Below are 20,554 nucleotides of genomic sequence, written 5' to 3'. Positions count from 1 at the left end.
GCACCCATCACATACAGCACACAGCAGACAAGGAAAGTGGCATTTTGCTAAATCATCAATGCCCTGCACATGATTAAAACAAGTAGCTACAAATCCCCACCATGCTCTAGAAGGACTGTGCAAACCTAACTGGGCTTTTTTGTGGCATGGACCAGGAGATCTGAAGCCAGAAGTGTTGTCCAAATTAATAAAAAGGTCCTCCTGAGTCCCCAGTACTGCCAGCCCCGAAGAACTCGGAAAGAACGTGACTGCTCAGATATGCTTGGAGAGAACTGCCAAAAAACTGGTTGGACCTGGGTTCACTCAACACAGTCTTGGGTATTGTCAGCAGATGCTTTCTGGGCCCTGAACTCTCTTCTGGCTACTTCATGCAATCATCCTTTAAATAGCAATGCCCTGAAAGGATGGTGGAAATGATGAGCCTTTTACTTGCCACATGGGCAGTAAGGAGCAAACTTCTTCACATTGATAACCAAAGCGCAAGCAGGTGGCAGGAATCAGAGATGGGACCATCTCTAGCTTCCTACCCATCAGATGGTTTTACTGTCAAACACTTGTTTCTACAGAGGGCCTGCGACCCTTAACCTTGACCTGTCCAGCGGTGAAAATCTGAACATTAGAAACAAGCAACCGGCTACTTGACGATGGCTACACTGAGAAATAGAGGGAGACCGGCAGCCTTCTGCATGGTCCGTAATGATAACATAAACCCTACGCAGCTAGACTAAAAATGCCACACATTTGACTGGATCTCTCTCCTCCAACACTTTGTAGTCTCGGACTGTAAACTTCTTGAAACAGGAGCCACCCTATCATACAGGTGTGTACAGCACAATGAGGCCTTCATCCTGTTTGGGACCTCGGTGTTTTTCCTTGATACAACTCAGCAAAGAAAAGGGATTGCAAATGCCTCATTAACGTCGCCACTGCAAAATCCTTGTGCAGAAGAGTGACTTTTAAAACTACCAATCCAAGCTGGGGGGGCCCAGGCTGTTGAAGGGAGTTTCCTTTCTGAAACACTGGCTGCCTGTGACCTTCACAACAGACATGGAAGGAATTAGAGACTGATTGGAGACATTGACCTCTGGCGGCCAGTCTCAGCATAACCCTCGTGGCTCTCACAACCCTGGAAAAGTGCTATTTCATCTACTTGTTTTGCTTCTGTATTTCCTGTACTTGAGGTTTGAGTGTGCTCATTTGATAGGAACAATAAAAGGCATCCATTCATCAGCGAGCGATGGCAGATACTGCAGCTAACAACAATCATAATAATTACCAACAACAACAACAAGACAGATACTTTGCCCTTCCCCTGAGTCTTCCATGCAAGCATTTCAAAGACCTTGTCAAACATTACTGAATTATGCTTTACAACATCTCTTGGGATATACAGAAATACGAACAACCTCAATCAAGCCTTGAATTGGCAAAGAACGTGGCTGGGGAAAGGAGACACTTTCAATCTGGCTCCCTAGGGGTTTCATGGGACTAGTCAGGGTTCGAGACAGCCTTGCTCAACCTATGTGCTCCCCAAACACCTTGGCACCAACAGCTTGGCCTTCTGTGCTGGGGATGTTCCTTGGAGGGTCCTTGCAGCTGCATTTACCACCCACCTGCACCAGAATAAAGGTGCTGCAAGGGCAACTGTGAATCAAGCCCCGTCGCCCCATTTTACAAGGAGGAAAAATGATGCACAGAGTGAACGTGGTTTCTTCGTGTCACCTTGGACAAGTCAGGGCAGGCACAGGAAGCGAAGCCCTTAGCACCCTTGCTCCAACCGATAGACCACACTGCTCTATATACAGAGGGGTTTCCTCCTTGGACAGAATAGAGCAATGGTTCTGAACATTTTAAGGCTCAAGGCACCCCTGCATAGACTCGTGGCACCCCTAGTTTCCCTCATTTTTTGCCTGCAGAAAAATAATAGAGCAGTTTTTCTGTTGCAAAGACCTGCCGAAGGCCACACCTATGGATTTCTATCTCTGGGTTTATCTTGTGAATTGTATTTAGAAACCTAACAGAGTTAACATTGTGAGGCACCCCGCGGCATCCTTGAAATGATTTCCCCAGGTGCTGTGATACCCTGGGTGAGACTCACTGAGATGGAGACCGTGGGAGACTTACCGGGGGCTCAACAGGCTGGGATGCATTGCTGGGCACCAGATCCACGGGAGTTCCCATGTCCGTCCCCACAACATGGATCCCAACGCAGCAGACCCGCAGCCTCTCCCCCTGGATACCTGGAGTGAAGAAAATGTACGGAGTAAACACTTACTAAGAAAAAACGCTACCTTGCCAAAACACAAAAGAAAACCAAGGAACTGCCATCTTCTTCCATCTCCTCCAGAAAATGCCTCGAAGGGCATAGAGACTCCAGAGTGGGGAACCTGCAAACTCCTCCGCCTTACAAACACATCCCCCAAAATTGGTGGTTTCTTCCACTGTTCTCTTGGGTAGAGTCATGAAAGCGTCTGGGAGCTGTGACTGCTGTAATGCCTGTAAGTGTTATCTGAAATCTTCCCACTTCCCTCTCTGAACAGCTCCCCTCCCCGCCAACACTCAACACGTCCGTCTCAGGATTTGGGATTCCTAGTGCTGAAAGATTCCCAGCAGCAACAGCCGAGCTCCATGGGACCGGGAGCGAGAGAAATCACACGTTAGCACGCGGGCCGGCTTGGCATCCGAACGTATTGTGCTTTTACATCTTCTTTCACCTGTCAGGCAGGTCTAGCGAAGGGGCTGTTCCCCAACACGTAACACAGAGGTGTCTGGTCATGCTGGCTCACGTCCGCAAAGGCCTGGGTTACTGCCCAGCGCACGGGCAGGACACGCCGACCGACGTCGGTGGCCTCTATCTGTGCCAAGCAGGAGCAGTGTCGGGGCCAGTGCAGCCCTGCTGCCTCTGCCCTGCCCTCCTGTCTACCCCACACGCACCACAGCAGGGGCATTTCCACAGTATCCTTTAGGAAGCTGGTCCACAGCTGAAAATACTTCAATTACAGCATTTTTTTCTGAAAGCCAGCCTGCATTTTCCTTTGTGTGGTCTCCTTCCTTTAATGCAACTTCTGCCTCCCTCCCTACACTTTTAATACGCTTTCCCTTGGAGGAAACCCATCACTGCCCGCATCTCCAGAAAGCAGCGCCTCCGAGCATCCCGGCGCTGCGACGGCCTGGTCTTTGGGACGCCTCCGATTTCGTGTTTCCTTCTGGTCTCACCCCCGCCCAAGGACAAGGCCAGGCACGGACCCCAAGCCCCGCGCTGCCCCGCTGCACCCGGGGACGCGCCAGTCGTGGGCCCCTGCACAGCCGGGCATGGCTGCGGGGCGAGGGGGCTCGGCTCCCCACGGCACCCCGGCCCCGCCTGGCTGCAGGCCGACATGGCTAACTGCCCCTCTGCCTGGGCCATGGGGTAACTGCCCCCTCTGCCCAGCTAACTGCCCCTCTGCCTGGGCACGGGGCTAACTGCCCCTCTGCCTGGGGCATGCGGTAACTGCCCCCTCTGCCCGCGGACCAGCGGCAATTGCCCCCGCGCGCCGCGCCGCGCCGGGCCGGGCCGGGCCAGGCAGTACCTGCGGCGCCGCCGGGTCGGAGCGCTCCCGCGGGGCGGGGCGGGGCGGGGCGGGCGCGCGTTACCGCTGCCATGGCCACGGCCCGCCCCCGACCCGCCCCCGCTCCTCCCCCCCACCCGGCAAACTGCCCCCCCACCCCGTGCTCTGCAAATTGCCCCCCCATGCTGTGTAACCTGCCCCCGTGTGAGCTGCAAACTGCCCCGTGTGAGCGGCAAACTGCCCTCCCGTGCTCTGCAAACTGCCCCCCCGTGCTGTGTAACCTGCCCCGCTGCAAACTGCCCCCCGTGCTCGGCAAACTGCCCCCCATGCTGTGTAACCTGCCCCCTTGTGAGCTGCAAACTGCCCCCCGTGCTCTGCAAACTGCCCCCCCGTGCTGTGTAACCTGCCCCGCTGCAAACTGCCCCCCGTGCTCGGCAAACTGCCCCCCATGCTGTGTAACCTGCCCCCTTGTGAGCTGCAAACTGCCCCCCGTGCTCTGCAAACTGCCCCCCCGTGCTGTGTAACCTGCCCCCTTGCAAGCTGCAAACTGCCCCCCGTGCTGTGTAACCTGCCCCCTTGTGAGCTGCAAACTGCCCCCCGTGCTGTGTAACCTGCCCCCTTGTGAGCTGCAAACTGCCCCCCATGCTCTGCAAACTGCCCCCCGTGAGCTGCAAACTGCCCCCCGTGCTGTGTAACCTGCCCCCTTGTGAGCTGCAAACTGCCCCCCGTGCTCGGCAAACTGCCCCCCATGCTGTGTAACCTGCCCCCTTGTGAGCTGCAAACTGCCCCCCATGCTCTGCAAACTGCCCCCCGTGAGCTGCAAACTGCCCCCCATGCTCTGCAAACTGCCCCCCGTGAGCTGCAAACTGCCCCCCGTGCTGTGTAACCTGCCCCCTTGTGAGCTGCAAACTGCCCCCCGTGCTCGGCAAACTGCCCCCCATGCTGTGTAACCTGCCCCCTTGTGAGCTGCAAACTGCCCCCCATGCTCTGCAAACTGCCCCCCGTGAGCTGCAAACTGCCCCCCATGCTCTGCAAACTGCCCCCCGTGAGCTGCAAACTGCCCCCCATGCTCTGCAAACTGCCCCCCGTGAGCTGCAAACTGCCCCCCGTGCTGTGTAACCTGCCCCCTTGTGAGCTGCAAACTGCCTCCCTGTGCTCTGAAAGCTGCCCCTTGCAAGCTGCAAACTGCCCCCCCATGCTCTGTAAACTGCCCCCTTGTGAGCTGCAAACTGCCCCCCATGCTCTGCAAACTGCTGCAGTGTGCACTGGAAACTGCCCCCCCTTGTGCTCTGCAAAGTGCCCCCTGTGCTCCGCTAACTGCCCCCCCTGTGCCCTGCAAACCACCCCCCTCTGCTCTGCTAACTGCCCCCCTGTGCTCGGCTAGCTACACCTCTGTTCAGCTCCATACCCCCTCTGCTCCAGCCACCAGCGACTCCTGCGCGCTCCCTGTGCTCAGCCAACAGCCCCGCTGTCTCCGCTAGCTAGCTGCATCTTACCCCGCTCTGCTCGGCTAACTACCCCCTGCCTATCCGCTCTGCTCGGGAAACCGCGCGCACCCTGGAAGCCTGGTGGGACTGGGAGCCAGTGGCTCTGGACTGGGAAATCTTGTGTTACCCTGACTCACGCAGCATTATAACACCCTTCCTAATGTTTCTGGGGAAGAGCAATTTGGGCTAGAAACAGGATTTGCCACAAACAGACGCGGACTCTACATTTTCCAAAGGGAAACAGGAATCATTGTTCTTCGTACAATATTTATTTTCATAACAACAGATCAGAAATCACCTTCTAAAAACTCTTGGCCGTTCTCAGCTGGAACTGATTTCCGCATAAGTTTGTATGCGAGTTGTGTAACTGCAGGGCCTGGCCCCTGCCACTATAGTCATCTCTCGAAAAGTGCAATTTCTTCAGCTAAAATTAAAATGAAACCTCCGCGGTTAAGGAAACATTTGACACCCTCCTCGTTTAAGTCATAAATGGAACAAGCCCAGAAAACACAGTAGTTACAGCTGCAGAGTCTGTCAATATTCAGTGCAAATTCAAGTTCTTCATTATTTCAAAACATACTGGTATGACTTTCACAGTTTATCAATTCAAGGCCTGTTAAACAGGCAGAATTGCTGTATTATTTCTGTGTCTATTCAGAGCATTTGATTATAACTCAGATACATTGTACCTCTAGAAATAACAGAGAGTGCTAGCTAAGTATGAAAGCTGGAGTTCCCCAGGGAATCAGAGATAAAATACCAGTCCAGGCGTTGAGGAGCTCATTATAAGATAGTTTCTATTGCTGCTACCACTAGCCCAGAATACAAAAGAGCCAGGGGTTCAATTAATCCACACATCAATAGAAGCAAGTGACATATCCCCAAAACAAGTCCCTTCGAGCCAGATTATCTTCTTATTTACACCAGCTACAAATCTGGACAAACTCCGTTGACTTGCGGATATACATCACTGTAACTGAGCCCAGAATCTGGTCCTTAGCGTTCATCTTATATGCTGTTTGCATGGCTCGCTGTCCCCAGTCGCAGCACTGCTTCCCACTGAAGAGTCACTTCAAATCAAATCGGTAGCGGAAGCAGATTCCTTGCCGTGAATTCTGCAGGAGCCGATTGTTTCACTTACACCGGGAGCGGAGTCTGTTTGTTAAAAATGACCAGCTGGATGCTGTACTAAAGGCTCCCCACTAAGCGATGGTCTATATTTAACAAGGTTTATATAAAAAAAAACCTGTGCAATAAACTTACTTTGTTCTCTTTTGGCTGAGGAAGGCTGAGCTAGAGGTAAACTGATGGCTCTTTCTAGTTCCAGCATTGATGGTTCTCTTTAAGGACATATTTATCCACTAGCCAAGTAATCGAGCATGCCCAAGACCTAGACTTGAGACCCCAGGCTTGTCTCTGAATTCTGGGCAAACGGGCAGACTACATCCCATGCCACGCTGCAGCCCCTATGGCTCATCCACCCCTCCTAGGTCAGGCAAGACGGATTGCCGTGCAGGGCCTGGAATGACAGAGATCGAAAGGAGCAGAGGGGAAAGGGAGGGACCCTTGGACTCGAGCAGGGCCTCAGAAGAACAAGCCTTCCTGATCATGTAACACACTATCTGCCACTCAGAAAAGACCTTATCCTGCAAGCCTTATGAGCCCAACGACAGTTATCGAGACATCACAGATGAGAAACTGCTGCTCAGGTGGAAAAGTTGCAGGATTGGTCCCCAAAGTATCTCTAAAGAGACATACCCATTATTTGTACCTGTTTTCCTTTTCTGAATGAGTAAAACCTCTTACTAGACTCATTGCATGCAGGCATTTGGTCATAACACTACCAAGGGGGCCCATCTTCAAACACCAGCACGTAAGCAGGATGTCTGGGACCGACTCCCATGCCCACTTCAGTGCACAAAGATTCGTGTGACGTCCCAGGGTGCTGGGTGCCAGCTCTAGCAATCAGCTTGCCTTCTCGGGGGCCACGCAGCACACGCCCTGCGCTGTGGAATACATCATGCCTCGGGCTCAGGAAGGAGCAGGAGTCCAAAGCCCTGTCTCAAACTGCCCATGATTCCTTCCCAAGCTCACAGATTTGCAAACTGCTCTTGTGCTCTGGATGAATTGCCCCTAGATGTTGGCCGGGGATTTTCAAATATTGCCCCAAAAAAGTAATTTCTAAATTGTAGTTGTTTCCATTTAGATCATGTCTCAAAGCTTGTTATTCCCTTTCAGGCTTTCTAGACATCTGTAACAGCCCGACAGCTCAGAGAGCTGTTTTCTCCCCATCATTAAGCTCTGCCTTTCTGCCCTTGGCATTAGAGTGCTGCACGTGGGTGGAGCACGTTGCTTTTCCAAGGGAAATAGGGATGGGGCTCATGTTGAGGCAGAAAGCTGTAAAAGGGGTAGTATTTGAGGCAGGCAGTGTGCAAGGGCCTGTGTGACATGGTCCACACCACTTCCTCGCAGCACCAAACACCTGTCATTTTCCATAACATGCTGCTGAATCCCTTTACTCCTGGAACAAAAGCAAGTGGCAAAAGCCCCACCTGTTCTCATATGTAATCCTTTGCTGTTCCTTTGCAGATGTGCCTGGGCAAGGGTGCTAGGCTGGTCTTCTTGTCCCATGGCAGAAATCCTGTCCTGGTGGCACTGAACTATGGTTTAATTCTTTGTTACTCAGGAAGCAGCTCTAAGAGCCTGAAGGAGGCATGCTGCCAGCCTCAGAAACATCCCTGATCTTTCCAACAGGGACAGATGTATTTCTCACCAGAGCCAGGTGCAAAGCATCTCTTGCATTACAACACATATTGCTGAGCCCTCCAAGTCCACATCCAGCCCCTCTACACATGCTCAGGAAGACCCAAGTGTCTGTGATAACAGTCTGTGAAATATGTTTGCTGGAGGGAGGAGGCTGCGGGGCCTCTTACACCAGGGTCCCATTCTTGCTGTCATATTTCAGCCGGGGCCGGGGGAAGTTGAGGGTGGCGTATTCGGTGGCATTCTGCATTTGCAAGTTCTTCACCTCTTCAGCTGAGCGTTCCCGAGCCTTGGTGAACACCTGGATATCTGCGTAGTGCACGCTGTCATCCCGCTTCGTGCTCTTGGGCTTGTTGACAGTAGCATAGACTGGATACTCCGGGACTTCGGTGTACACCTGCGCCTTTGTGGAGAAAGAGTCTTTGGCAGTCAGCTCCCCACTCCTTCATGCCACCCCCTCGCACTTGTGACTCCCTGGAAGGCTGGGTATCACTCACTGCACCTGGTGCTAGCTAGAGGGCTATGCCAGATGCCAGCTCCACAGAGAGTCAGAGCAGGTAGCCTCCACACTGTGCTCAGTGTGGCAAAGGAGGTACACCTCCAGGAAATGACAGTATTGCCCCCACGGCATTACTGCCTCTGCCAGCCCAGAGGGGGACATAGCCCTAGGATCTCAGCCAGCTGCTTCCACAGCTCTCCCAGTGATAGTCAGACCACCACTTTTGCAGAAAGTGTTATCAAAGCTGAGCTTTCCCACCCCCCTTTTCTACTGCATGCATTACACTATATACATAGCATAGCCATAGGGTTATAGACCAGTGCCTCTATGTTGGAAATCTGCCATATACCCATCTACGATGTACTGCAGATGCTGCATTTTGCACTGGATTATCTTTGCTACGGTTCACCCAAGGGTAGAAGGGGGGCGTATCTCTTATAGAGGCTATCTGATGAACACTGGCTGCTCTTGTCTGCATTGAGCACCACTGCCCTACGCACTAATCATGCTGTTCTTGAACCCTACACAGAACAAAAAAACCCTGGGACTTTCCCTCCTAACCCAGGGAGTAAAGCTGAACACTGCATTTCCAACTTGTCTACTGAGTGAAGTCTCCTCAGGGGCTGTTTACCTTCCTGCTGCCTTGGTGCTGGGGATTCACATGTCTTGCTCTGGTGCCTGCAAAAGAAACACCAGAAAACCAGCATGACTTAACTGTTTATTGTTCCATCTCTTGAATTTTCCAGCAATGAGATGGCCAGCCCGCAGGCTCTCCCTGCTGGACCTTTCTCAACTTTCCAGCCCAAGTGGAGTCCTCGCCCTATCTGTGCCTTTGGAGCATACCTCCCACAAGAAAGCCGGGGCTTGTTCCTTTGGAAAAATGAGGTTTCCTGAAAGGACAACGCGCTCTGGGCCACAATGTTCTTGGCAGCACCTCGCAGGAGGTAGGCAGCACAGAGAGCTGCCTTGTCAGGCCCCGGAGCAGCTCCGAGATACTGTTTATTTTATTTTGTGCTTTGCCGTTTGGCAAACGGAGTGTTTTGCAGGGGCGGGTCCTAGGACTGCTGGAGGCACTCGGGCTTCTGGTTCATTTATTTTCCTCTGCTCAGTGTCATGAGGGATGTTTGCAGCTCTTGCAAGAGTGCGAGGTCCCCGCTACCGCAGAGTGCACGGATGGCAGTCGTCTGCCTTCTGCTTTGCACCATTGTGGTAACTGCAGTTGGTGTGGGTGCTAGATTTGAGTCATTTTAACATTAAGGGGAGTTTCGGCAGTCTAAATTATCATGGTAAAAGAGGAGATGTAGTACGTGAACTTCTTGAAACCAAATTCACACCACCCCTGGGCCTGTGGGACTCTCCTGCTCTCTGTGGTGCTGTTCTCTGAGTATGTGTCACAGATCCTTACCTGGCTTTTCCTTTTTCCTCTTAAAAGGTGAAGGACACTTCCTGCAATCAGAAAGAGATATGTTATTAGTGCAAGTAAGCCTAGATCTCCGCCACGTTCATTGGATGTACACGTGCATGCGTGCACATGCACACTGCCCAGCCCCTGCACTTCTGAGCCATGGGAAAGGACTCTAAAGCTCCCCGCACAAGACCTGTCTAAGTCCAGCAAGACCCTCCCAAATGCAATTGCTAGGAGCTGTCCAGTAGACTGACATTACTGACTGCACCCCAGGGGCTCTCGGGCTGAAGCATTTCTCTCCTTCTCATACTCCTGCTCATACTTGCTCACCGGGGCAGTCAGAGGAGAAGCTTGGACTGCGTGTTTCCAGTGTGGGCTCTGCCTGCCCTGAAGGAATAAAAAAGGGAATCTCACTACTGTTACAGGAACTAGTGATCATCCAGGGAATCCAGTATCATCAAGAGTTTTAAAAGGCCAAGATTTAACAGCATTTCCTGAGGTTATCTGAGACGCACCAAGATACAGCTCCCCTGACAGTGGCTGTGATGAGACATCTCTTGACTCAGGGAAGGACTACATGGTAGATAATATGGGTAGCAGCTCAGAACCTCCAAAGACCGTAGGCTACCTACAAAAAGCAGCAGCGAATGCAGCAATGCCCCTGATTTTGGGGACACGTCTCCTGCTAGCTGCTGGCTCTGAGGTTCTCCAGCGGGTGCAGGAAGGGTGGGTTGCAGCACAGCGAGCCCGTGGGGTGGCAGCTGCGTCCAGGTGAGAAATCCCCACGCAAGGTCCAGGTCTGGATCCTGCAATCTCCCACCGCCCTGTATCTTGAGCAAAGAGGGGCTCTTTCCATGTGTGAGGATTCTTGCAGCATGTGCAAGGGCAGGTTCTGGTCACTGTTGTGCTTCATGGACCGCGTGCCTTCAGAAGAAGAGAGGATGAAAGTCCTGTCTTCCTGTTTCCTGGCCCTCTGTCCAGGTAAAGGACAGAGACAAAGGGGCCAAGCCCCACAACATCTAATTCATGGAGATCCATGGAACTGAACCAACGTGCTGATGGTGCCTGCCTCCCTTCCAGCCATCTCTCTGGGCTGCATTCTCCCCATGTTCGAAGTGTGGGAACTAGCTCTGTGTGGCACAACTCTTGTAAAGAGATCTATGGTGCTACCCTTCTACATGCAAGGACAGATGCTATATTCAGTGGCCCCATCTGAATCCAGCCTCTATTAATCACTCAGAAGTGAGCTTCTAGAGACATGAACAATGTCCTGTTTAAGTGGAGACGCTGGTTTCTTATTGCATGGGTAAGCAGGAAACCCCGATCATGTTGGAAGAGTTCTCTGGAGGTATCATCTAGTCCTAGCCCTTGCTCCAGCCAAAACCACCCTGTTTAAAACAACTCTTTATCTAAGCTGCACTTAAACATGTCCACTGCTGGAGCCCCTTCAGTCTCCCTCAGCATCAGTTCCAGTCCTTAGCCATGTCTGTCCTTAGAAAGTTCTTCCTAATATCCAACCTAAATCTCCCTTGTTGCAATTTAATTCATGTCCTATCCCCTATAGACACAGAGAGCAATTGTGTTCACCATTCTCTTTATAACAGCTCTTTAAAATCCCTCCTTAGTCTTTTCTTCTCTAATCCCAGTTTTTCTCTAACCCTTCATCATACGTCACATTTTCTAGACCTCTGATCATTGTTGTTGCTCTTCGCTGGACTTTTTCTGATTTGTCCACATTATCTCCTGAAGTATGGTGCTCGTGCCTGGAGTCCAGTACTCCAGACAAGGCCTCACCAGTACCAAGTAGAGTAGAAGAGTTGCTTTCTGTAACTTGCACGTGCTAGTGCTATTCATGCATCTCAGTACACTATTATTTAGGGGCGGGGGAGGATTGCTACAATATTCTGCAGTTGACTCATCCTCAACTTGCACTCCACTATCACTCCCAGGTCCTTTTCTGCACTACAGCCTAGGCAGTTGTTTCCCATTTTGCATCTGAGCATTGACTTGTCCTTTTTTAGCTTTGCACTTAGCAAATGTCATCCTATTCATTTCAGACCATTTTTCCAATTGATCAAGGTCATTTTGAAAACGAATCCTGCCCTTTGAAGCATTTCCTTGCCCACGGAGCTGAGTGTCGTCTTTGCAAAGCAGACACTCAATGCCATCCTCCAAGTCCTTAAGAAAAAAAACAAACAATTGTGTAGTGGTAGACCCAGGGCAGACTCGGAGGAATCCTCCTGGGTATCTCTTTGCAGTCTGCAGTTGAGTCACTTACAACGTATGACATTATTATACCAGATTATATGTGTACAGACATTTGTAATATAAATACACCCTTCAGAAAAGGGCTGAAACATGTGAGTAATGCCATTGCCACACCGCAGCATCGCAGCCCAGGGGCACAGCAACACCGTGCAGAGCTAGGACAACACACAGGTGATGGCTTGGATCCGGAGTGACACAAGCGGAGCAACACCATAGTGACATGGCCCAGAGCAGGAGGGACACCGCCGGGGGACGGCTCCGAACCAGGGCTGTACAGCCGTGATGCAGTATGAGCAGAAGCAGTAAGTGCTCCCAGGACTGTAGCAATACCATGGTAACGAGGTTGAGCCGCGGCAGAGAAACAGGGAGAGAATGACGAGGAGTCCCGGTTGCTAAGAGACGTCTGTCTAACAACCCCGGTTTTGTGGAGGGGTGGAAATGCCGAGGCTTGCGGGGCACTTCGCCAGCAGTAGCAGCTCCGTGACCCGCTGTACGTACACCCTGGCAGCCGGGCCACCGCTCAGCCGATGCACAGGGGAAAGCAGGAGATAACGTAAACCCTGCCCTTGGCCCCAAAGGGAATTAGGGACCCAGGGGTCAGAGTCCTCCTGCAGGAATCCTGCACACAGCAGCCAGTTCTGCCTCTGTGCTATTGCTCTTCGGTAAACCCGTTAGTGCCGCATTGTCCATACCCCACAGATACCCCCAGTCACCCCTGCCACTGCAGTCACGTATCTCCCGCGATGGGATCAAAGGCTCGGGGCGCTGAGAATACTCTCAGGCTGTCATGGAACATATTCTCTCAGGGCCAGGTGTCAGTTTGCTGAACTCCTGCTACTGTAAAAGCCCAAGTTATTTTTCTTGTCGAGCCCTTGAGCTGAAACCAAGCTATGGCAAATAAAGTCCATGTAAGCGGAGCCAAACCTGCCCCCAGCAACAGCAGCACAACTGGAGAGAAACAGGCCAAGCGCAGGTACGTCCCTGTGGCGCCACGATCCATCCCCTTGTGTAACGTCCCCGGCTGCTCCTCTGAACTTGGCACCGGCCCGGCTATCTGCACAGCTACGTGTCACATTCGGAGCCAGACGCACGAAGCAAATGTTATCATTCCAGAAAGCTAAAAAGGACAAGGGGGAAGCAGGTGCCGATCCTTATAGGGCAAGCAACATGCCAGCGCATACATCCGTGCCTGGACTCTCTCCAGCCGTGCAGGCTTCGGAGGGTCCCGGAGCCGAGCGCTGTCCTTGCTGCAGCACGGGCTGGAAGTGTGGGCCTAACACTTTTGAAACAAGGATGGAAGAGGGTTACGGACTGAATGCAAAAAGCATGTGCCTTTTGTGCGTGCCCAAGTGTCAAACACTCATGGCCCACTTATGGCAGTGCAGGACCTGGAGGAGCTCAGTATGCTCTGGCTTTAAACTAGTGTGTGTGTGTGTGCGTGTGTGTGTGGTGTGTGTTGAGAAAGTTAATGGCCTTTGCTTTTGTGCCGAAACTATGAAAGGCCACAGGAATGAGGGTTAAGAATCACAAGGGCTTAAGAATGGACAGTAATGATTAACCAGCTTTCTGAGCCTGATGACTGCCAGGCCCCAAGGAAACAAAATCAAATCTGGTGGGAAAACGTGGTTGCCACTGTAATCAGCAGGGTAACTTGCACCCAGCGCGTTTGGCCGGGCATCTGCAAATTCCTCAGAGGCTGTGTGCTGAAAGACACTACAGAGGCACAGGGGGTTTAGTATTCATGCCAGGCTCTGCTGTTGCACTCAGATCCCTTCCCCCTTCTCCAGCCAGTCACACCTTTCCAACATAGCAGTCCTTCGCCTAGCAGCCCATTGCCTGAGCAGTGCAGACGTCCTTGAAGATGCTGGTAGCACACACAGGCAAAAGCGCCGTGCTCCCCCAGGTCTTCAAAGACTACAATGAAAGGGGCCTCTGCCCAGAGCAGAACCGAATTGGTTTAAATACCTCCGGCCCTGTCCTCCCAAATGCCCCTCTCTCTCCAACACAAGCCCTCCAGCCCCATCAGGGCAGTGGATGGAGCGCACTGAGTCTCACAGGTTGCCATGTCCTGAGCGTGAGCTGCGGAGCTGGTTGATTGCGGCAGCATTCAGGAAGGTCGTACCACGTAATTAAAATAGTTCAACTTAAAATATAATCAGCAGATCCCTGGCTAGTTTCCTGAGACGCAGGCTCCTGTATCAGCTTTCCGAGCGGCTCGCGCTGTGTTGCTTGCCCTCCGCTCTTGAGGGAGTTTATCAGCCGGTCTGAGGGCTGTGGCTATTCTCAGGCTGTCTGCAGGCTAACCCCAGCCAGCCAGGAGACAGCATCTCCCAGCCTCAGATCAGCTGTAATTAGACTGGACAGGACAAGGAGAAATGGAAACAAGGCTAAACTCAAAATGTGGTGACAGATGTGCTGGCCGGGACAAGCCCATTTGTTCCTACACCCCAACACACAGACATCCCTACCCTTACAACCCCGCTCAGTGCTACCCCAGTCCTGCTTCAGAAACCGCAGGCTGACGGGTGCTGCATGAAGCACTCCCTTCTCTCCTCCAGGCACCTAGTCCTAAACCCACTGCACGTCTTTAGCTCCTGCCTGTCATGCACCCCAGCACCCAGCTCGGGCACGCACGATGGCAACCTTCCACCTCCTCTCTGGTCCGTCCTGCCAAGCCTGCAAAGGCAGAGGTGTTTGGGTGGCTCTGCCTATGCCCAGTTGTGCAGGTTAATCTGCCACTGACACTTTCCTTCCTGGAGTGACACAGGAAAAAGAATCTGGGCCTGGGGGCAGAGTCCCGATGGAGAAGCTTCCCAGATGTGGTTACATGTGGGGCACAACCTGTTTCCTATTCATTTTTTTTTATTATTATTACTACATTTGCCACAATGGTTCTCTCTAAAAGCACTTATAAGGACCTCAGGAGCTGTTTTAATCTCTTGCCATATATTCTCCATTCCTTGTCTGCCTCTCCATCCCTTGGCACCCAACTTCCGCTGGCTGAACAACTCATCCCTAAGCACCTCACTCCCTTCGGCCCCTTCTGAAAACAAAGCTCTGCTCTCTGCTGAAGCCATGCCAGCATGGCACAGTGCAATAGGGGTTTTTTGCCACGCGAGTTTAACCACCTGGCAAAAAACAGTAGTTTAGTACCACTTTGTCAGGGTACTAACTGCAACCGTATCCCTGTTAGGATTCCTTGCTGGGAAAGCCATGCACCTTCAGTTCACCTGTGGTAAAAACCAAGTCCCAGAGTAATCTGAGAAACCCTGCTGCTGGACTTGCATGGACCAGTGGCTCCTCTGGCTCCCTCTCCTCTGTAGACCCTCAGAGCCCTGTCACCTGGGGGCATCCCCCAGCTGCCACTCTCTGCAGCTATTTCAAACCAGCCGTGCAGGTGTGGCCAGTCTGAATGCAAGGCTGGGTGCTGGATGTCTCCCTTTGTCTGGGTGTTTCCCTTTTTGCAGGTGCTCCGGCACAAAGAGCTTCCTTCATTTGTATCTAGGGCAGCATTCAAGGCAGGCATTTGCTTGGAGTTCACCCAGGGGCTCAGGAGGCTAAAGAGAGTATTCCTACCTGAGACCTGCCCTCTACAAAGTGACCTTGCCTCGGGACAGCAGTTGGAAGAAGGGGTCAGCTAAGATGGACATCAAAGGAATCCTGGAGCAGAAAGGAGGCCAAAAATCTGGTGGGATGAACCCTTTGTTCCCTGGCATGTCCCTTATCAGTCACATTCCTAAGAGACTTCAAGGATGTATTTGGTAGCCGAGTTGGTCTGAGACAAAAAGAAATGCAAAAAAAAAAAAAGGCAGGGTGGGAGGGGTGGGGGCAGATTCCCAGCTTCAGCTTCCTGTGTGCCAAATGAAGTTGATTTCCTTCATATGGGGATTTTTCACCATCTTTAACTTTCCCTGAGCCTGATGAAGGGTGTGTGAGCCAGAAAGCTTGCAGAAAAAAATTTTATTTTTTTTTGCAATTTCTCAGTTGGTCTAATAAAAGGTATCATCTCTGAACCAGGTATCCAGGTTGTAGCCGTATTGGTTCTAGAGGAAAAGGCAATCGGGACTCGTAGGAGAGATGATCTTTTTATTAGACCAACAAGATTGTTTGCAAAAAAAAATTATTTCATTGCAAGCTTTCAGGCACAAACACCCTTCAGCAGGCATTGGAGAAAAGGTTGGAAAAGTTCTCCTGGGTAGAAATGAAAGTTCATATTTCATAGGATTTCACAAAGGAGCAATCTTTTCTCCAATGCCTGAGAAAGGGTGTTTGTGCCCGAAAGCTTGCAATGAAAGAATTTTTTTTTGCAAAAAATCTTGTTGAGCTAATAAAAGAGATCATCCTACTAAGAGTCCTGATTGCCTTCATCTCTGAACCTAGAGTTCTGCATTTTTGCATTTCTTAAGACACTTCAAGGCCTTTGCACAAAACTCTGGCTACCAGGCCCAGCTCTCCCAGAGGCCAGCTAGGTCACCTGGGACCATCAGGGCTCCCTTCCGTGCCTCACTTTCCTTCCCAATCTGCATCTCTTTGATTTATTTAGATGTAAGCTCTTTGGAGCAGGATCTCTCAGTTGGTGTGTGCATACAGTACTTACAGCAATGTGGCCTTGAGCTCTGCTGGGCTTCCAGACACTCTGCTAAGACACATAAATACTGTAGCTACAATTGTGCAGGGTTCTGCGTCTTTTGGGAATTGTTCAGTATCTGCAGGATCTGGACTCAATGTCCCAGGCATTTAGGGAACTGTGCCACCCCCCTGCCCTTCCTGTACCCAAAAGCTTGCAAAGAACATTTTTTCCAACTATTTAGTGGATTTAATAAAAGATATCACATTTACCCAAAGAACCTTGTCTGTGCCCCTCCCCAGCCTGTAGAATCAGCTTGGGGTATCAGCTTGGTCCCCTGCTTTCCATGCAGCCTCCAGGACAAAACCAAATCTCAGTGCAGAAACCACCTTTGTAATTGCCTGAAGGGACCCTCAGGAGACAGCCTGCCCCAGCCTAAGGGGAAGGCAAGAAAGGGAGTGCCTAGGTGCCCTTCCCTCCCCAGAGATTTGCTTCTTTCCCTTGGGGTGAGTGACCCCCCAGTTCTGGTTCCTGCTTCTCTTTTGAGGGTGGGCCTGGGGTTCACACACCGCTGGGCATAGCAGGGCCCTGAGCTTGCTTGGAGATGCTGGTGCAGCCTGAACCATGATCATCTTCCTCATCCTCAGCTGTCCTCCCCCCTGCCGGCTCTGCCCCTGATGTTTGACCCCGACAGCCGAACAGCAAGTCCCCACTGCACAGACCGGGGTTACATGCTTGCCAGACACCGCTCCTCCACGGGCGCGGGGCACAGGAGAGCCGCCAGCGCTTCAGGCAACTCTTAACAGCAGCAAAGCCCCGAAAGTGTGGGAGGGTGAGGGTAGGTCCCTCAGGACAGGAGAAAAGGGAGTTCAGGGTGTATTATAATGAGCCACCAGTGAAGGGAAGGGTCACATCTATCAGCATTATCAGGGAGTAACCTTCCTGAGTGCCGGGGTTGGGAGAGGAGCACGTAGGCAGCCTGGCTTCCAGACCCCTGCTCCAAATACCCACCCTGAGGGGCTGAATCCTGGACTCCTTAGTCCCAAACCCCACCAAACTGGATCCAGTAACCCACAGGCCATTCCCCAAGCCAGAAAACGAACCCAGGAGTCCCAATCCCCACCCCTGCTCCAGCCACTAGATGATGCCGGGTCCCTTAATTATTCAAAGGCACTAATAAGTTCCAAATATTCCAGTCAATGAGATATCCCCAGTTTCATTTCATTCTGTTACAACTTTTCCCTTCACCCAGACCCTCTGTCATGCCCACACTGGCAGACATTTCCACCTGGCTTGTAAACAAGGTCCCTTTCCCCTAGACAAGGCACCACGTGAGCCAGGAGCGATTTAAACAAGCATGGTCCCTGCCAGCGACCAAGAATACCACCCAAAAGTACAGCCAGGGTCACGTCCCGGGCTTTCCGACTGAAAACACAGCTCGCTGGGATGCAAACAAGGAGACGGGATTGCAAGGAGGGGCAGAGAAGGCAAGAGCCTGGTCGCAGGGCGGGGAATGCATGGTCCCTTGGCCAACCCAGGCAGCATAAAGGAAGCCACTACAAGGACAAGGGAGGGAATATGGCTAGATCCTTCCCACACTGGCTACTGCTAGCTCCTGGCATGATCTGTAAGGATGGGTGGGCGCCAGGCACCGGCTCCTGGCATGACTTGTAAGGACGGATGGGAGCGAAGCACCGGTTAGCACACAAACACCAACAGACTTTCCCTGTGCCTGAAGAAGGGCATTTGTGCCCGAAAGCTTGCAGAGAACTATTTCCCCAACTATTCAGTTGGTCTAATAAAAGATATCATATCTACCCAAAGAACCTTGCCTGCCTAGGCACCGGTTAGGTCACCCCTGAGGCTGCCAAACCCCACATGGGGCTGAATCGACCCCAGCAAGGGGAAGATATGAGAGTAACAAAGGCATCGCTGCCTCCTCCCAGTCCCCAACTCCCTTTGCCAGGCTCAGCCTCAGTCCAGGCACAGATGCCCCTGCAGCAGCACTGCCCCCCCTCCCTGCACCTGTTCCCCAGGCGTATAAATCGGGGCTAAATCAGAACCCTCCACTCCCTGGCATCTGCCTGCAGCCAGGCTTTGCATGCGTGTAGACACCTCCCCTGGGTGCAGAGCCGCGGGGGGGCAGGGACGGGGAGTTAGGAGCCAGGTGGAAGCCCAGAGGACTCAGCTGAGTGGGGGAAAAGTGAGGGCACTTTCCAGCTAAGTCAGTGGAAACTTTCTCCGGCTTCGTCTCCTTTCCCCCTTGTTCTCCCACTGCCTGCAAGAAGCTCCTTGCCTTACTCACCAGGTTCCCCCGCAGCTGCAGTGATTGCCCATGTCGCTCCTTCCTCCATGCAGCAGAAGTGTTTTTCTGGATAGGGAGAGCTTGTATTTCCTGGTTCCCAGTTCGGCCCCTGGCAGTTCCCAGGGAGTGTCTCAGTGTCAGGTTTCTCTCCATCAGCGAAGCGAAGCCTTGCTAGGCCTGTGTGTGCCATCTACTGGAAGGAGCACCCCAGGTCGCAGCTGGCAGTGAAGCCCTGCTTCTCCCTGGCAAGGAGGGGGCGTTCAGATCATGTCTCTGCCCTTAAGTCTGGGGGCAAAAATCTTGCTGGTCCGCCCGGCGGATCTGCTCTCGGGTGTTGTGCTCTCCTGACACGCGTGCAGTCCCGCTGATATCGGCAGGGAAGCGACACGCTAGAGCAGAGCTGTCGGTGCCAAGCGAGGAGGGAGGCAGGGGGATGCTGAGCATCCCGTGGATGTGATGAGAAATCCCAGGCGAGCGCCTCCCCGGGGGACAGGCGCTGTCAGAGCCCCTCATGCTCCGCTCGCCTCTGTCTCTGACAGGATGTCAGAAAAATGTGTGGCAGCAAAATAGGGGCTGTCGGCACCTGGGGAGATGCACGAGCATCCTTGCTGGAGAGGCTGAGAGAAGTCACCGAGGCTACGGCCTGGGCGGCAGGGAGCCTGGCTTGGTTTTCTGCCTCTGCTGCAGCTTCCCAGTGTGACCTTGGGCAACTTACTTAAGGGCCAGATTTGTCAAGGTATTTAGGCACCTACACATGCAGAAAGGCTTTCTGAAAATCCTGCTTAGTGCCTGGGCACTTCACTCCTGTAGGCACCTGTCCGCATTCACTGTGTGCCAGGGACCCAGCTATCAAATGGAGCTAAAATACCTGTCTTGCCTTCTTGGATTGCAAGCTGGTCAGGGCAGGAGCTGTCCTGTGCTATGGCCACATGCCAGAGCTAGCGGGGGGGGGGGCGCTGTGATGGAAATGATAACAAATAGCAAATGTTTTCTGAACATAACCTGCTAGGGCACCTCCCTCTGCTCCAGGGCCGAGTCCGGTCAGGCCAGCCCCATGCTGGGTGCCCTGACTCTGAGCTCCTGCAGCCTTCCCTTGCAGGTGGGCCTGCCTAGAGAAAGTATTTTACTAAGTCCTAATTGAACTTGGCAGTTGCATGCTCTTTAAAAGCATCCACAGGCCTGCTGGCGTTGCTGTCCTCATAGCCACGGCCCCAGCCCCAGTGCTCATGGCCTTTATCAGAAGCCAAGGCCATCCTTCTTCCCAAACTTCAAGCAGTTTGTCAACAGGGCTTACTGTTATCATTTGCCTCCATGCAGAGGGACATGAGGTCCCTGAGCAGAGAAATAAGAAGATCTCCATCCTGGGGGGCTGTGTCACAGCCACCTGCTTAGCTGACTAGCCAACATGGCTTAAAAGCTGGAAGCCTCTGCCCTTACACTTTGAAGTGAAGTCAGGCTCTCAGGCTGAGCGCGGCACCTCTGCCATGGCTGGTGCACAGGGTTGCTTACACAATGCTCGCTGATCTGTAGGACACATCCGCAGACTAACAACATACTTTAGGAACGTGATCTGGGAAGGCAGTAAAGCAGGACTAAATCTTGGCTCTGAGCGTGTCTGCTTTCTGTGCCTTCTGCAAAGACCCACGTCCTGTTTGCTGGGTCCCACCTGGTTTGCTCGTCTCCCACGGGCTTTGTGGGTCTACTGGCCCCGC

The 20,554-nt window shown here is 52.5% G+C and overlaps 2 protein-coding genes across 2 annotated transcripts in view; both read right to left on the bottom strand.

Annotated features, from left to right (window-relative positions):
• DIXDC1 (DIX domain containing 1) overlaps positions 1 to 3,610 on the bottom strand; it is a 56,034-nt gene extending 52,424 nt beyond the window's left edge. The window contains exons 1-2 of the mRNA XM_059719901.1: positions 3,570 to 3,610; positions 2,125 to 2,240 (exon numbers count right to left, since the gene is read on the bottom strand). Coding sequence (XP_059575884.1) covers positions 2,125 to 2,181 — 57 coding nt within the window. The 5' untranslated portion in view covers positions 2,182 to 2,240; positions 3,570 to 3,610. The remainder of the gene's footprint in view (positions 1 to 2,124; positions 2,241 to 3,569) is intronic.
• A 1,672-nt stretch (positions 3,611 to 5,282) lies between these two features.
• On the bottom strand, positions 5,283 to 18,966 carry C16H11orf52 (chromosome 16 C11orf52 homolog). Its single transcript, XM_006271347.4, has 4 exons — positions 18,843 to 18,966; positions 9,703 to 9,743; positions 8,929 to 8,975; positions 5,283 to 8,201 (listed from the first exon to the last, which is right to left on the bottom strand). The coding sequence occupies exons 1-4, from the start codon at positions 18,872 to 18,874 to the stop codon at positions 7,965 to 7,967; spliced, it is 357 nt and encodes a 118-aa protein (XP_006271409.2). The 5' UTR covers positions 18,875 to 18,966; the 3' UTR covers positions 5,283 to 7,964.
• Positions 18,967 to 20,554: the final 1,588 nt, after the last annotated feature.

The sequence above is a fragment of the Alligator mississippiensis genome, chromosome 16 (genome assembly GCF_030867095.1).
Source record: "Alligator mississippiensis isolate rAllMis1 chromosome 16, rAllMis1, whole genome shotgun sequence".
Taxonomy (NCBI): Eukaryota; Metazoa; Chordata; order Crocodylia; family Alligatoridae; genus Alligator; species Alligator mississippiensis.
Note: the sequence above shows the minus strand (reverse complement) of the source record. Positions and strands in the feature narration are given on the sequence as shown.

Bases quoted from the DNA above. Each gene is read 5' to 3' on its own strand.
- C16H11orf52 (XM_006271347.4), bottom strand. From the start codon at position 18,874: ATGGGCAATCACTGCAGCTGCGGGGGAACCTG. The intron at 9,744-18,842 runs GTGAGTAAGGCA...TTCTGATTGCAG, and splicing joins TGCAGCTGCGGGGGAACCTG to GAAGTGTCCTTCACCTTTTA. The intron at 8,976-9,702 runs GTAAGGATCTGT...TTTCTTTTGCAG, and splicing joins GAGGAAAAAGGAAAAGCCAG to GCACCAGAGCAAGACATGTG.